The 18251-nt window shown below is 37.2% G+C and overlaps 2 protein-coding genes across 3 annotated transcripts in view; one reads left to right on the top strand and one right to left on the bottom strand.

Moving 5' to 3' along the window:
- The window catches only part of myl4 (myosin, light chain 4, alkali; atrial, embryonic), a 301275-nt gene that overhangs the window by 129777 nt on the left and 153247 nt on the right, over positions 1 to 18251 (top strand). The gene's annotated exons all lie outside the window — the stretch shown is intronic.
- The window catches only part of LOC114664762 (sodium channel protein type 4 subunit alpha-like), a 183074-nt gene that overhangs the window by 66266 nt on the left and 98557 nt on the right, over positions 1 to 18251 (bottom strand). For both annotated transcript variants that reach the window (XM_051918900.1, XM_028819009.2), the window contains exons 2-7: positions 14138 to 14456; positions 13599 to 13717; positions 13033 to 13122; positions 10610 to 10738; positions 8569 to 8660; positions 2580 to 2852 (exon numbers count right to left, since the gene is read on the bottom strand). In XM_051918900.1, the coding sequence (XP_051774860.1) occupies positions 2580 to 2852; positions 8569 to 8660; positions 10610 to 10738; positions 13033 to 13122; positions 13599 to 13717; positions 14138 to 14401 (967 nt within the window). In that variant the 5' untranslated portion in view covers positions 14402 to 14456. The remainder of the gene's footprint in view (positions 1 to 2579; positions 2853 to 8568; positions 8661 to 10609; positions 10739 to 13032; positions 13123 to 13598; positions 13718 to 14137; positions 14457 to 18251) is intronic.

Raw genomic sequence — 18251 nt, 5'->3', positions numbered from 1 at the left:
AATGGGGACACACTGCAGTTGCTTCTCAGAGAAATAAAGAATGTTGTTTATTGGACTGCATGCTTTATGAGAAGATAAATAGCTAATAGCAGTTGTTTCAACGAGCTGCAGAGCTTTGATGAAGTATGATAATGCTGCTTTTACTTGATCCAGTCCTCACATGTCTGACGTGTGCCCCAACCTACCCCCCCCCAACACTAGTATTAAGCATTCAGCCATTTGTTAAATAACATCTGTCATCATAATGTCACACCATATGTTTCAGTTACACTTATTGTGGGCAGTCTTTCTTTATGTAACAAACCAAAAGCATTCAGTCCATATTTGAATTTTACTTTCAAACCAAACAGATGGACTTTGTAATTTATAACAATTCTAACCACAAAATGTAAACACTGAAAGTAAACAAAAAGGACAATTATATCTAAAAGCTTTTAGATTACTTTCAAGAGGCTTCTAAGTAAGCACCAAAACGGTCCCTTTGCTGATCTTTTATTTCTTTTGTGATGTACACTTTGAAATTGCTCTCAGATATCCTTTTGTGATTTTTGTTGTTTCCCCCTATTACAACTGTAAAACTGTAAACAAATCTTTGCTTTGTATGGTACCACCAACTAGCAGTTGTGTATGAGTACAGCAGTAAAGAAAATCAAAAATTAGTATAGAATGGTCCATCCAGTACTTCCACCTAAATGACACTTCAGCGATACCACAGGAAATCACTCAATGGAAGATTTTACTATGCAATACAACTGATTGTACTGTACAATAATATACAATCAAGCATAATACCATAAGGAATATTAATTATGTACACAAATGAATGTACAGTAAAACCAACAGGACATTAAATCAAGTGAACAATATTTAATATGAGGCTAAACACATTGGGTCAAATGAAAGAAATTCAATACATAGTTAAACACATCGGGCTTAATAAAACAGATAAACAGGACTGGCTTAATGCCTTTGTCCATATCGACATTTACAGATCTACTGTGTGTGTGTTTATGGTAACTTCTTTCTCTTCCTCATCCAGCATATGTTCTGTAGGACAAACAAGCTGTCAGCTATCCTCACTTACAAATTTCATCGAGTCCGTGTATGTGTGTGGTCTCTTGCGTGTACGCACATGTATATTAAGATTAATTACTTATCTTAACAACTTGTGCAAAAAGCTTTCAAATCAATAGGCCTGGACCCATTACTAACTGTACAAAACATAATTGAACTGCACACAGGCAAGAAACACAACTAGCACCTGTGAAAGCAACTCCTCTGTGTCCGCTATGCTGGAATATAGTTTTCTTCCATTAAGAGTGACCAGTTGGGGATGAGATATTGTAATTAGCAGAATCCAATCAGGGAGGAACCACAGAACAGACTGTACATGCAATCTAGCCTTCACCACTGTCTCATTAACAGGCACCTTGCCATCAATTAGAAAAAGTATTAGTTACCCAAATAAAGAGTGTAATTAGCGTCTGCATTTTTAAAACTCTGTTTTCACACAATCACACTGAAATGATGAGGTGGTGTTTTAAGAAGCTCTGGAATATGTTTTCAAAAGATAAAACACTGGAGTAGTGTGGGTGAAAGGTCAAAAACTGAGACTAATATCTGTATTTTTTAAAACGAAAACATAGTAGTGTGGACATAGTCTTTGTATCAATACAAGAGGATATGTGTATTTGATTATTATAAGCGTTTTTATTGTAAATATTACAAAAAAAAAAAAAAAAAAAAAAAAAGGTGTGGTTGAACCCATCACTCATAACACCACTTCAGTGTGCTTTATTTCTGGTGGCTGCAAATCTATACATATTTACAGCAGAAACTACGTTTTGCTTATCCTGTTTAAATTTTATAAATCTTTAACATCAGTGCTTGACCACATCAATGCTCTACAGAATCAATGGACACAAAATCCCACATAAACACTCCAGAATCCTGTGGAAAGCCTTGCAAGAAGAGTGGAAGCTGTTATAGCTACAAAGGGAGGAACCAACTCCATATTAAAGTCTATGTATTTGAATGTAATGTCATTAAAGTCCCTGTTGATGTAATGATCAGGTGTCCCAATACTTTTGCCCATAGAGTGTATGTTCAATTTCTGATCAACACATGAGAGCCCCTTTAATCCAGAGGTCATCATCAGTTATACACATTTGGGCAAACAAGTTCATAACATGGCCATCAGATTGCAACTAAAGTAGCAGGAAGTCCCTAGATAGTCCTTAGTAGCTGAACACTTTCACACCCAACTGAGTTATTGCTGAAGGCAAAGAAAATGAACTTAAGTATATTTTTTTTAAATGCAAATCTCAGTAAGCATATTTCCAAACCTTATTTGCTGTCATCATTCATTTTGTTAACTTCCATGTCTAAATGGCCCACCTCTTCTCATTAACCCTGGCTAATCAAGATGCACCTGAAGACAATTTAATGAGCTTCTCCCGAGAGGTACAGAACTCATGCTCTCTGTGCATATTTTGAGATATTTGACCTGGGCTGTACTTGCAATCTAGCCTTCACCACTGTCTCATTAACAGGCATCAATTAGAAAAAGTATTAGTTACCCTCATCATTAATGTATTCGTTCCAGTCAAACCAGCTGTTGTCTGTTCCATTGAAATTCCCAAATGTCTCATTGAAACTGAAAGACGTCTCATTGTAGGCCATGGTCAAATTTTCAAAAGAAATGGGCCACTTAACACACTTGTGCCTCAGGTTACCCATGAAGAGTTGCAGGCCAATGAGGGCAAAGACTGCCAGACAGAAGACAGTGAGGATCATCACATCAGACAGCTTCTTAACCGACTGGATGAGTGCGCCCACAATGGTCTTCAAACCTGTAAAGACAAAAACAGAATAACTACTGAAATCTTTAATGGGCAGCATGGTAATGCTGGGATCAGTGCTCCTACTTCATAGATCCAGAGTCCAGGTTCAAATCGCTCTTCTCTCCTTGTCAGTGTGGAATTGGTTTATACTCCCTGTGCCTGTGTGGGCTTTCCTCTGTGTACTCCAGTTTTCCTCCAAGGTTAGGTAACAAAAAAAAAAACAAAAACTTTACATTTACAGTGTTAGTCTCACTACTCAAAGTGCTTTACATAGTCAGAAGGGAGCCAGTTCAATCACCACCAATATGCAGCATTCACCTGGATGATGCAACAGCTGCCATTATTGCATTAGTACTTTCACCACATATTACCTATTAGAAGGGGTGAGAGAGAGTTAGCTAGTTAGGAATAGGGAATCATTTCGGGACAAGAATGATAAGGCTGTAGTGGACAATTCAGTATGGACATCGATAAACACCCAACTCTTTACAAAAGATGCTCAGGTATCTTTTATGACCACAGAGAGTTAGGATCTCAGTTTTATGTCTCATCCAAATTTGGGTTTCATTTTTACAGCACAGTGTTCTTGTCAGTACGGGATTGGGGTCCACATACAGATCACAGCACCCACTGCTGGTCTAACCACCACCTCTTCCAGCAGGACCCCTCGCTTTTCCTAGATAGTCTCCCATCCAAGTACTGGCCAGGCCTGACCATGCTTAGCTTCAAGTGGATTACCTGTACTGAAGTGTGTGTGATATGGTTGCTGGGTAACTGCCTAAATTGGTCCCTTCTAACTGTAGCCTCTCTGTGTGTGTGTGCACATGTGTGAATGGGCCCTGTGAAATACTAATATCCAGTACTGCTGCTACAACACTAAATTAGATGATGTGATTCTGAGACTTCCATCCATCTATTTTCATAACCTACTTTTCCAGGGAAGGGTCGTGGGGCAGCTGAAGCCTATCTCAGCAGGACTGGTATGTTGAAAACTTTAAGTGAATAATGAGAGACTAGTACAGAACCTACACACAATGACACCTAGAGGATAAGAAAATAAACTACAGGTTAATCTACCACTGCTTCTCTATAAGCAGAAGTCACTTAAGACAAAGGCACTGATGCTTGTAGAAACACACTTTTGGAATGAGTGTATTGCTAATACTTAAAAAATATCTACAGTGGGGCAAAAAAGTATTTAGTTAGCCACCAATTGTGCAAGTTCTCCCACTTAAAAAGATGAGAGAGGCCTGTAATTTTCATCATAAGTATACCTCAGCTATGAGAGACAAAATGAGAAAAAAAATCCAGAAAATCACATTGTCTGATTTTTAAAGAATTTATTTGCAAATTATGGTGGAAAATAAGTATTTGGTCACCTACAAACAAGCAAGATTTCTGGCTCTCAGAGACCTGTAACTTCTTCTGTAAGAGGCTCGTCTGTCCTCCACTCGTTACCTGTATTAATGGCACCTGTTTGAACTCGTTATCAATATAAAAGACACCTGTCCACAACCTCAAACAGTCACACTCCAAACTCCACTATGGCCAAGACCAAAGAGCTGTCAAAGGACACCAGAAACAAAATTGTAGACCTGCACCAGGCTGGGAAGACTGAATCTGCAATAGGTAAGCAGCTTGGTGTGAAGAAATCAACTGTGGGAGCAATAATTAGAAAATGGAAGACATACAAGACCACTGATAATCTCCCTCGATCTGGGGCTCCACGCAAGATCTCACCCCGTGGGGTCAAAATGATCACAAGAACAGTGAGCAAAAATCCCAGAACCACACGGGGGGACCTAGTGAATGACCTGCAGAGAGCTGGGACCAAATTAACAAAGGCTACCATCAGTAACACACTACGCCGCCAGGGACTCAAATCCTGCAGTGCCAGACGTGTCCCCCTGCTTAAGCCATTACATGTGCAGGCCCATCTGAAGTTTGCTAGAGAGCATTGGGATGATCCAGAAGAGGATTGGGAGAATGTCATATGGTCAGATGAAAAAAACTCTACTTGTCGTGTTTGGAGGAGAAAGAATGCTGAGTTGCATCCAAAGAACACCATACCTACTGTAAAGCATGGGGGTGGAAACATCATGCTTTGGGGCTGTTTTTCTGCAAAGGGACCAGGACGACTGATCCATGTAAAGGAAAGAATGAATGGGGCCATGTATCATCAGATTTTGAGTGAAAACCTCCTTCCATCAACAAGGGCATTGAAGATGAAACGTGGCTGGGTCTTTCAGCATGACAATGATCCCAAACACACCGCCCGGGTAACGAAGGATTGGCTTCATAAAAAGCATTTCAAGGTCCTTCAGTGGCCTAGCCAGTCTCCAGATCTCAACCCCATAGAAAATCTTTGGAGGGAGTTGAAAGTCCGTGTTGCCCAGCGACAGCCCCAAAACATCACTGCTCTAGAGGAGATCTGCATGGAGGAATGGGCCAAAATACCAGCAACAGTGTGTGAAAACCTTGTGAAAACTTACAGAAAACGTTTGACCGCTGTCATTGCCAACAAAGGGTATATAACAAAGTATTGAGATGAACTTTTGTCATTGACCAAATACTTTTTTTCCACCATAATTTGCAAATAAATTCTTCAAAAATCAGACAATGTGATTTTCTGGATTTTTTTTTCTCATTTTGTCTCTCATAGCTGAGGTATACCTATGATGAAAATTACAGGCCTCTCTCATCTTTTTAAGTGGGAGAACTTGCACAGTTGGTGGCTGACTAAATACTTTTTTTGCCCCACTGTACATCATTTGATTTCTTTTAATAACCATCAGAAATGCATAGGAGGAAATTTCTTCTTAATTTTATTAATGTTCATATTAGTTATATTTGATGGGTGAGGTTTCAGGGTGCTTGACATAGTAATATCACCAGAGTTGGCTGTCACATAGCAATGCAAGCCACAAGGTGATGCCACCTGAAGTACCAAAATTTTTCATGTTATCTGAAGAGCCCTGAACATTCCTAAAAAAAAGTGTATGAGATCAGCAATATCACTGCAAAGTGAACTAATGAGAATCAGTTACAAACACAAAAAGATACATAGAAAGACATTGAAGGGTGAAACAGATGGGAAGCCTTGTTGTACCATTTGTGTTGGTGCTAATTGGCTGACAGTTTTTCTCAAAACAAAAATTTAAAACCACAAAACTCACAGTGACTATGGTTGTGCATTCCCGATTCTTTACAGAATTCAGGATTTGATGTCTAAATGGTGAAGGCAATTTTTAAGTTCCAGGCCTCACTAAGTTTACTTCAATTACACTTTTTATTTTCACTTGTTACTTGGTAGAAAACTAATTGTGATCAGGTGGCATGGATGGTGCTACCACTTTGCAGCTCTGTTTACATGGGTTCATTTCACAACCTAGTTCCTGTCTGCACTTAATTTGCACATTTTCCTCATGTCCTCATTACTTTTTTTTGACCACATGCTCTGATAACCTTCCAAGTCCAAAAGATGCACAGATTATAATGACAGACATATGTTATTTGGCTAGTTGTGAGTAAGTGTGGGCATTAGTGTGAACAGAGCAGGTCATGAGTCCAGGTCCAATTTAGAGCCTAACAATGCTAGGATAAGCTTTGGCCCCATATTACTTTGTAACTTCATATAGTGTCTTACTCTTTATGGTAAATACCATTCCAAGGGCTTTGTGAGCACTGTACTATTATACTTACACTATGGGAATTGACAAATGAAATGATATCATTAATACCACATGGAGAGCCAGTCCTGCTGATGCAACCAGTGCTCTTTTGATTTAATACAGTGCATTTGAAACAGGAAGAAATTCCAATCTGCTTTACAGATCAACTCTTTTTTATCTCATTTATATATATATATATATATATATATATATATATATATATATATATATATATATATATATAATAATCTTCTACAGTATAAGTAGGGCTGTGTGTCGTTTCCTAAAGCTCACTTAAGGAGTCAGTACTGAAAATAAACCAACCATATAATTTTGTATACTGTACTATATTTCATAGTAAACTCTCTTCTAAAGTGTTTAACTGGTATAAATACAGTTTTTACATATGTATAAAGTGTGCAGCCAGACTGGTGAAGTGACAAACTCAATATCACAAAGTGTATCAATCTTAAGGCTTAAAAGAGCAACCTTGTAATATTATGTAGTTCCTTTGACAATCATACCACAGGGATCAGGTAAGGATTCCAACTAGGGATGTTAAATTTTATTTATTAAAAGTTTTATTTCATGGTCACATAGGCAATAAACCTATAATATTCATTTTGTAATGGGAAAAAAAATAAAACACCACATGTGGCCTTCTGTTTATTTTATTTGTAAAAACACCAAGATGTACAAGGCTTATACTGTACATGGCTAGTTAGAAACTTGTTTTAAAAAATGAAAATGAAATCAGTGACCAATAACCAATAAAAAACCTGATTGGTGCATCCCTAATCAGTACTATTTCTTCACTTGTGAGCCGTATGACCAGCTTATGATGCACAAACACTGGGTTATGATTTTGTTACCTTTGTGAATACATCTGCAGGTCTTTGACCTGCAAAACACAATGCGATTCTACTGCGGGGCTTTACATGTGGGGGATCTCCAGGTGGAACATGTTTAGTAAGAGCCTCCTGCAGTTGCTGTTTTTTTTTCTCTTTTATTATGTCTCGATGCATACTCAATAATCCAGGTAAGGAAATTCTAGAAAGTTGATTCAGTTCATTTGGACATAGTTTTTTCCCAGGGAGATACGTTAACGCCACTCATCCAAATGACTTCCTCAGTCTCAGTTGACTGCAGGTTTCTCCAACCTTATACACAGTACCTTTGTATAATGACCGAAACTAGCGCCATTGACTAACAATGGGCCGTGTGATCAATGATATGCAAATTGTCCATTGATCAATGGCCATGAGTACCATTCACAGAGAGTTGGGGAATGGCTGCAGTCTCAGCATTGTAAGATGGTGAACACCTACAGGACAGTGGTCACTCTTTCAGTGATGAAGATGTGCACATCCTGGACAGGGAGGAACGTTGGGTTTGAGCGAAGAGTCAAGAAGGCCATTTACGTGAAAAAGGAATGACCATCTCTGAACCGAGGAGGGGGCCTAAGGGTACATCTCCTCACCATCTTACAATGCTGTGATTGCAGCCATTCCCCAACTCTCTGTGAATGGTACTCATGGCCATTGATCAATGGACAATTTGCATACCATTGATCACATGGCCCATTGTTAGTCAATGGTGTTAGTTTTGGTCATTATGCAAAGGTACGGTTTATAAGGTTGGAGAAACCTGCAGTCAACGGAGACTGAGGAAGTCACTTGGATGAGTGATGTAACGTATCTCCCTGGAAAAGAACTATGTCCAGATGAACTGAATCAACTTTCTAGAATTCTTTTATTATGATTGAAAGTAAATTTGTATAATTTAAATATAGAATATATAATCCTTCGTAATATTGTATTCAGACACTGACACTTAATAAAAAAATTAGATTGTCTCTTCTAATGAAAGTTAACTTCTCCAGTGACTAAGATGTAAGTGTTTCACTGATCCTCAGCAAGTTACCTACACTTGCCTGCACAGCTATTATAAAACTGGTTTAGGAAAATATTTTGAGAAGGTTTACCACAAAACATATTTTGCAAAATAAAATTTGACTGATTTAATGAGGAAAAAAATCTGCTAGCAATACCTACCAGGAATAACAGTAATTGTTTTCAGAGCTCGAAGTACACGGAAAGTTCGGAGAGCTGAGACGTTGCCCAAATCTACAAACTCAGTAGTGTAACTGGCAGAGAAAACAGAGATTGCATGGGATCAGCAAAGGGTCAGAAAAAAATATTTACATGAAATCTTTTACATTGCTGCACTTCACTTGGGTGCATTGCATAAACGGAAAGGCAATTCCGTGGATATAGTTTGACATGAAGCTAAATTTAGAACAAGGCAACTGGTCACAAATGAAGCCAAATGGTAGCTTTATCCATGAAATGACAGCATGCACCGCTCACAACACTGAGCCCTCATGTGGGCACTGCAAAAAAATACAACTAGACTGTTAAAACAGGATCTGATTGTGTTGCTTCTTCACTTTTTTCAAAACAACATAATGAATTAAGATGTAGGAATTGTTATTTTAAAAAAATGAAATGAACATCAGAGTAGGGGCAGTTACTCAAAGAACGAAATCTATTAAAAATTATTTTATTCTACATTTCTCTCTAAATCAATATTATGTACCAATTGGAAAGTACAAGAATGGCACACAAATGTTCTTTCGATATTTGAATAACTTCAGAAATAACTAATTATAGTGAACTTCAGTTCAACAGATAAACAAGTAAATGACATGACTGACATTAACACTGTGACACTTCAAACATATAAATCAGCAGATAGAGGTCTTTAATTCATAAAAATAATTATTGCTAAATAAATTTTTTGTAGTCTATATATAAAAACAGAATGTCTGTATGTCCACTATACAACCCTAAACCCTTTGGCCGATCTGAAGTAAATTTTGCTAGTTACTCTCTAGGACCACACAGACAAGAAAGACTACCATGAAGCATGGACACCTCACCCTCTCCCCAATTTCATCCCCATAAAACATAAAAAAAATCTCGATACTGTTTCTTTATTAACAGCACTTGGTGATTTTCTGAGTCGCAGATTATGAATCTGAAATTTTTTTTTTAATTCAACATGGTGGATCCAAAATAGTGGACCAAAATTTTTCAAAATGAAAAAGGCAGGTACTATATGTGAAACAGACAATTTGAACTCACAATGCTAATGGAGAAGATGTGATCATTGGACAAATATTCGATTTTAAGTAACTGCAATATCCAGAGAGACTTTTATTCGCTAAGGCTATAAATAAAGCCCACCGCAGATAATGCATATTAATATTATTGTTATTATTAGTTTCAAGCCTTTAATTATGGTACAGTCTAGCTATGCAGAGACCCAGGTGTCTGGATTTCACTTTCTGTCTATCCTGTTCTTTAACGAGACAGCCTTTTCCAGCAGTCAGTCTAAGAACCGTAAAGTTTAATGTGACTATCAGATCTTAGAAGTACTAGTATGCAAATGTAGATGTAAATGCAAAAACAACCAAACAATATTATATTTCACTAGATCATCAACTAAAATTTAATTGTATTATTTAATTCATTGCATTTAGTGTGTTTAAGCTTATTGTATAAATATGGCTTTAAAGTTTTGTCCCCAGCTTCACATAGTCTGGCTCCATAGCCTATGGTATTTTTAATTATGACATCCCACTCACGCACCCTGATACTGTGCATTGTGTGCCCTTTAATATCAAACAGCCCTGAGCCCCTCTTAATGTAAATACATTTCAGATTAGTTCAAAACATAAAGCCATTCAGCAGTTGCTCCAAATCACCCCACTGATAGACATCGGGAGGTTGTGGACTTTTTCATCGCCCACAATCTTGTCTACTTCTGGAGCTTTTTTGCTTGGGCATTAAATTGTAAGACCATTTTCTGAAGCCAGACAGAGACAGAAAGACACAGGAGACAGATAAAAAGACAGACATACCAATGAGCCTACAGACAGACTGGCAGGCTTGCACAGATGCAAACGGTGACAGAAACAGAAATACCAGCAATTAATCTAAATGCATGTCACATGACAAGTCTTTTCATTGCTCCTTTAAAATGAACATCATAATGGAGATAAAAACAATGGGATTACTTCCATACACTTACGCCATGGTGATGACGCTAAAGTCGAGCCAGTTCCAAGGATCTTTCAGGAATGTGAAACCACCAATGCAAAAGCCCCTAGCTAAAATCTTGACCAATGCTTCAAAAGTATAAATACCAGTGAAAGCATACCTAGAAAACAAAGAAGTTGTGACTATTTTTGATTATTATATAAACAACTAAAATGCATCTAATTCACCATTTATATATTTGGATGAAGGGCTGTTTGGTCTACAATTGATTGCCAAGAATTCAAAGGGTACCAGAGTGGCAGACATGACATGGGAAACCCAATTAGTTAAAGGCAGCACGCTTGTGCGGTAAGACAGGCATTATGCATGTGTGTGTCTCCAAAATTGTTGCTGCTCTTGGCTCAGTATTAACCCAAGGAGTATTGGGATGAGGTTAGATGGACCTAAAGCCTGTAAATGTCTGAATCCAGAAGAAAGTGGGAATAAGATATACTGTTCCGGGGTCTTAAGTGAGAGAGAGTGATGACTGTTGGAATTATAGAAGTGGATAAGCCACCCCAACAAACAGTTACCTCAGAGCCACAGCTGTGTTTCTTGCATTATCTCATCAGTTTTTTTATTTTATTTTCTCCTTTGTGTCATCCACACTAAAGTGAAAAAGGCTTTTTTAAATATATCAACAGCTCACTGCTTGGCCTTACTGCTGACATCAGGAGACACCAGAAAGGTTCTTTCCACTCACACCTCTATAAAATGATATAGATAAATACACACCTATTTCTATTTTTTATTTAATGTTTAATAATTATACTAACATGCTGGTTTAGTATGTTACAAAATGAATAAACAGAAAATAATTTTCATATGTACATAATTAAGGAAAATGGACTCTGCCACAAATGGGCTGGTAGGAAAGGAGTTTTAAATGCTGGGATGTCTAAGATTATTAACTAAGGAATAAATATGTTTAAATGAGCATATTCTTAGGGAAATACAGGGTGGCACAGGGAAATGGAAAATTTTCAATTGACATTCAATGCATGAATAAACACATTACAAAATATATTTAATGATGAAATATATTGTACAGGGTATGCAATTAATGATGGTAATCCATATTCATTTTATGTTTTGAAGAAAACTTAAAGAAGATGTTGTCCATTTCTCCGTACACATTCTGACAGCTTGTCGTGGAAATTCTGCATTGCTTGACGTAACATGTCAACAGGAATGCCAGAGATTTCCTCTTCACTTCTCATTTTCAGTTCAGCAATGGTTGCAGGATGTGTGCAATACACTTGGCTTTTAAGATGTCCCCACAGAAAAAAAAAAAAAAAACAACAGTGAGATATGGGGATCTCGGAGGCCCTGGAATGTCACTGTTGGGTGAAATTACGCGCCTTCCAAACAATAGTCGTGTTGGTCCCAAACAACTGCCGATGCCCCAGGTTTGCCAACACCTAGCCCCAGGTTTGCCAACACCTAGTTCCAAAATTTCCCATTTCCCTGCGCTACCCTGTATAACATCCAGTCAGCATTAAACTAAAAACAGATTGTTCATGCAGGAAAAGTAACTACTATACTGTACATTGATCTGATATAATACAATAATCTTCTGCCCATCCATTTTATAACTCACGTATCCAGTTTAGGGTCAATATTGATAGTTGGGAAGACCTTGTAAATATCGCACGATCAGTAACTGGACCAGGTTTTGAACCTAGAACTTTCGAGATGTGTGTCTGCAGAACTAAAGACTACTGCCATTGTGCTATCCATAATTAAACAGAACAGAGGAGAGCAATAGGACTGAAGTGCAGTGGATAGTGCTGCTGTTTTAACAGCTACACAGTATAGACTTTCAAAGCCCAGCCTGGCACTGTCTGCATAAACCTTACAAGTTTCCTCCATCACAGAGGATCACAGGGCAGATGGAGCCTATCCCAGCAATGCAGGAACAACACAAGATATACTATACCATGCTGCCCTATAATAATAATATAACACGCTGTCATAGAAATGAACATATAGAATATATGACTTATGTACAGTATTTGATTAGCACATACAAGTAAATATTTCTCTATACCCTGTACATGTGACAGTACTGACCCTATAAAACTATAAAACTCTAAATATATTTGATTTTACAACAGAGTCCTTTATTTTGCTGATTCATCTCATGATTTTGGCTAAATACAGCCAATGCAGCCTATTTATCAATCAAAGATTGAAGGCTTGAGGTGACAGTTTACAATATGGATGTTCATAACTTAACATTTTTGTGGTCTCAATCTACAGATGCAAAGACCTACTTGTGCTTTAGTTCAAAATAAAAAATTTCTGACCTTCAGCTCAGAGGTCCAGCAGTAATGAAGTCACTTCTAATGAAATGACAAGAATCAATTTAAAACCTTAAATGAGAAGTAATTCAAGCTATGAAGATCTACTTACTCTACATTTTTGCTCCAAGACGGTGGGTCACTCATCGCCATAAACACACAATTTGTTAGAATTGTGATCATGATGAACATGCTAAATAATTTGAAAATGAGTTAAGGATAAAGCAATAGAATTTAAAGAAAGCACATCCTGAAAAATGCAACATAAAATAGAACCTTAAAAATGATATGTGAAATAATAGCTCTCATTTATTTAAGGAAACTAAATAAAACAGTTTTGCTAAAAAGAGGAAACTAACGACAGAACTTCAAAATGTACAGCAGCTCAAGTAAATTGTTATGGCAGCTGCTGATTTGTATTCAAATTAAATAAGTTCATTGAGGACCACTTTCTCTTTATAGTGTTCAGAAAGATCTATGGGATGCAGTTTCACCATTTTTCTTGTAAGTAGTGACTTAGAGCTGTGACTTTATGACAAATACAAGAAATTCTATCAAATAGTTAGGATGAAAGGCACTGTAAAGGATATACAGACAGAGAAAGATCTACAGTTGATATATATATATTTTTTTAATTCTTTTTCCTCATGTTGCAGAACTTTGTAAAAAAAAGGATATGAATGTATAAGAATTTTGATGGCAGCCCTCCGAATTGGATTGAAGGGACTCAAAATATAGCAGGCCGGCTCAGCATTAAACCTGTAAATGGCCTTCCCTTTGCTTAAGACTATAAAAGTCTGGGGGGAAAAAAAAAGGTGTTAAACACTTATTCTGAAAAGTATTCTTTAGATGCCTATAATACTGGGACTTTACAGATAACTTTCATTCATAAACAGTAACCTAATTAAACATATGACCTTAAAATATAATCTTTGGCAGATTATTAAAACTCTTTAAATATATTACCTTTGGTTGTTTGCAGACTCAATTTAACTAACCCAGTTGGTCAGGGGGTTTCCATTCTATGAATGTGACAATGTAGTTTGAACTGCATTGAACGCACTGTCTAACTTTATTAATAACAATTTGTGAAATGAACTGCATGGGGAGCCAAACTCAGTGGTTCTGGGTGGTCAAGAATACAACAGTGATACAAGATGTCCTACTATGCTTAAATAAAGAATAAAAATAATAGTGAATGCATAATGTTCACCAACTTTCTGTGAATTGTAGAATGGGTCCAGGTCCTCTATGGCTTCAGTAAGGACATTGGGTGGAGGATCACCGTATATGAAAGGCAGTGATTTTCCAGCCTCTAGATCACTGCTTGGCTTGGGAAGGTCTTCTTCCGGGATTTCATAATGCTGCCGTTTGTCTTTTTCAGCCTTTTCTTTGAGGATGCGTTTCTCAATCTCTGCCAAGGACTCTGGACTGAAGCGACGAAAAACATCGGGGCCTGTTGGAATGAGCAAGGGTGCCATCTTCTCATTCTGCACTAAAAGTGGTTCCCCTGTCTTCCGCCTTCGCAGTAAACGCCTGCCAAAAAAAAAAAAAAAAAAGAGAAAAATGAATTGGCATTGGATTGCTCTGTCACTGTTTCACAATAAACTCTGTGGGAGCAGTTCTTCATTGCATCACTCTGTGTTTCTGGGTCAGTGTTACCAGAAAAGCCCCCGAGTGGTTACATCAAGCAGGCTTTCATTTTCTATTAGTCTGCAACTCACCATATAAACTGATTCTTATACGCGAGTATAATCTGTGTAATAATGTCAAAGTCAGTCCTGAACTCTTCAGTGATGTCTGTTTCAACTTCTGAATACAGATCAAATCAATCCAATAATATGAACAGTCTAGTAAAGTGGTAAACCATGAAGAGCTATCTTTGCATGAAAACATATAGGCATTTGTGAATTGTTAAGTGCTAAAAAAGTGCAGATCTCCACTAGGGAAATTTTTAATGGGATACTTGATTCTATAAGGCTGACAAAACAATTGCATGGACATCCCCAAAGCTACCAAGTTAAATACCTGTACATTAAATAAAAAATAATTGATACTGATCATGCGCTCAACTACTTCCTTGACAAAAAAACTGTTCTAAAGACATTTTAAAGTCTTCTACACCAATCCACAATATTTTATTTGGATTATGGTGCCTATTCTTGCAGCAATAACTGCAAAGCTGAATTTTACATCTCATTTAAACCCTGGGATAGCTTTACCCATTGATACAATCCTACTACCTGTACTAGGTTTACAAGGAGATCTTGCAAACTCCGTGAGAAGACAACCTGCAGCCTTAGTATCATGTCCATTTGCAAAAGGGAACCCTAATGTTGTGATGCTGTCAACTGTACTTCTATAATATATTCATGACTATTGTTTTTTTTTTTTTTACTTTCTTCATATCATATTAGAAAGCTACACCATGATAAATTACTAGAGAGGCCTCCCATTTGACAAATAAAAAATAATATCAGAAAAACATTTTTGATAAAAGAGTGACACCCCATAATTTCCAATGTGTTTTTTTCTTACAGGAGACATTTAAGCTTTTACATGAAAGCAATGGAAATCATTATTGAGGGCTGTGGGTTTCTGTTCTGTGGTCAGTTTTTTTAAATTAGCAGTGTAGCATACAAGGATTCCAAATATACCTTTCTTAATGGGGGATATTAGAGGTTAATATTAATCTTAGCAAAATAAATTTGGTAGACCTCTAAGCTTTTTCACTGGACACATTTACAATGTTACCTAAAACAAGAAAACATACAGTCTGTTAAGCTTGTCTGGGTAGCTAATAATGAAACTGAACCAATATGCTGTCCATTTTTACTTCAAAACCTTAACTTCATGTACACAGCTCAACAGTCACTTGTAAATTTCTTTATGTCATTGGTTCTCATGTTCAGACCTGGAGGCCCCTCTGTGTCTGAAGGTTTTCATCCCAAGCAATTTTTTCTTCTTCATGGTTTGTGTGTTTTTTTGTATCAATCCAGAAATGACAAAACTGGTTATGCTACATATTTTTACTGAATGAAGCAGGAATTCAGAAGCATAAGAATTCTTTGTTTTTTAGTATTTTGTTCTTTCAATTTTTTGGTTATTTATATTATTATTTACTAACAAGCACAAATGTGAGTAACACTAAAATACAGTAGCTGCCCTTAGCACTCAGTGTTGGTTGACCTACTAGTCATTTATCATTAGTATTCAGATAAAAATTATTATAGTAAACTCAAAAAAGTGAATCAAAAATAAAATGAGAAAGGTACGGTAAGTATCTAAAGATATTAATCTAGCTCTATTGAAGTTTTTTAAATATAAAAAATAAGCAGAAATAAAAAAGGACAGCTAATTAAATGATGAGACGAATTAAGGGAGGCAATGACTCACTGATTGTGAAACTGACTGGAACAAAACTCTGCGCCCAATGGAGGACTAAACTTGAGAACCACTGCTTCTGTGATAAAAGATTTCCCATTTTCCTTCTTACATGCAGTTTCCTTGATGCTGAGCACACGCTGTGTGATTTTGCTGTAATTCTAATCTCGAATTGCAGTCCTGGACTGATTTTCTAAATTGGACCGAATTTCAGCTTCTTTGGCCATCGTTTCACATGCAGTATGAGAGGGGCTGTGATACCTGATTGCAACTTGCAATTGGGTTGTCATATGAGCGGGTGAAGTTTTATTATGTCAGGAAGTTTCAGTCAGCTTTCTAGTATGAGTAGTCTCACAAGCTGAATTCCTGATGTTGCTATAGAATTTCATTGTGCATTGGTCACAGTATATTACACAATGGGCATTGCCGTTGTCCTACCGTTTTCAGATTTTTGATTTAAAAAATCTAAATATCATATACAGTACCAGGGGAGGGCAATGTCAGTCCTGGAGAGCCACAGTGGCTGCAGGTTTTTGTTCCAACACAGTTTCTTAATGAGAAGTCAATTATTCCTGATGAAGCACTTATTGCTTAAGCTACATTTTCTTCTTCTTCTTGTTCTTTTGGCTGCTCCCATTAGGTGTCACCACAGCAGATCATCTTTTTCCCATCTCTTCCTGTCCTCTTCATCTTGCTCTGTCACACCCAACATCTGCATGTCCCCTCTCAGCACATCTGTAAACCTTCTCTTAGGCCTTCCTCTTTTCCTCTTGCCTGGCCTTAGCATCCTTTTCCTAATATACCCAGCATCTCTTCTCTGCATTTTGATGCTTCATTTTAGTGGTGTCGCTTGTTAGGGTTCTCCACCCTTAATTACTTTTTTTTAATCTTTAATAGCTGCATTCACGGTTTTAATGGCTTCGTATTAGCAATAAGATGTAAATGACAAAGTAGCCAGTAGTTCTCCATCTCGCTTGTTTCCATTTACATCTATGTATGTTCATCATGTACTGTTTGATTTAATAAAACACTTAATAGTAAATGTGACAGACTGAAAATTATCTGTTTTAGGCTCCAAATCATTTGGATGATATCCTTGTAAAGGAAAAAATCTATGATATAAGAACCTTACATTGCTGACTAAAAAGCCATAAAATTAAATAAAGGTCTGAGATTGGCAAGCATTGGTTTCTAATTAAGCAATTGGGTTGGAATGAAAACCTGCAGCCACTACGGCTCTCCAGGACCGACACTGCCCACCTCTGTCATATACCAATACACATACAACTAAATGTCTAATGACAAGAGTATCTAAGGAAACCTTTACTGGAAGAACCAGAAATAAAACACACCACGGTAAATTACACCGACTACGTACCTCAGTTCTCTCTGTAAAATAGACAAATATTATTGTTTGCACCTCAACCATCTGTGTGTCCAGTTACGCCTTTATCTTTTCTTTGTAGTTTCAGACCACCGTACTAGCAAGAGTCAGGAAAGAAGCTCTTTTCTTTGTTGACATTTAAGAAACTTGTGGCCATCATATTTTGCTGAAAGGGTAAAACTTTATCGGGGCCATGTACACCACATATAGTCTGTGCCCCCATGTTGTGGCATGTTAACCAGGCCAAACGTGCTTGTACTGTATAGGTTGAGCACACATAGGACTGGCAACCCTGTTGTGCAGTGTGAATAGTCTTTTGTCTACAGTTTTTAAAAATTGCACAGTGTCTGCCTGGCATTAGTCTCTTCTCCACTAGCTGTGCTCAACAACTAGTGACACTCATCAACTAAAAGAATTCTGCTGAACCAATTTTTTCTCACCTTAGAAAATTTTGGACATCATGATTTAGTGCATGTTTAGATTTCTCTTGTATTTGTTGCTCATGGTTAGCAACTTTTGTCTGAATGAGTAAGAATTGTCCTTAATTCATGTCCTTCTATTAT

The sequence above is a fragment of the Erpetoichthys calabaricus genome, chromosome 14, assembly GCF_900747795.2.
Source record: "Erpetoichthys calabaricus chromosome 14, fErpCal1.3, whole genome shotgun sequence".
Lineage (NCBI taxonomy): Eukaryota > Metazoa > Chordata > Cladistia > Polypteriformes > Polypteridae > Erpetoichthys > Erpetoichthys calabaricus.
Note: the sequence above shows the minus strand (reverse complement) of the source record. Positions and strands in the feature narration are given on the sequence as shown.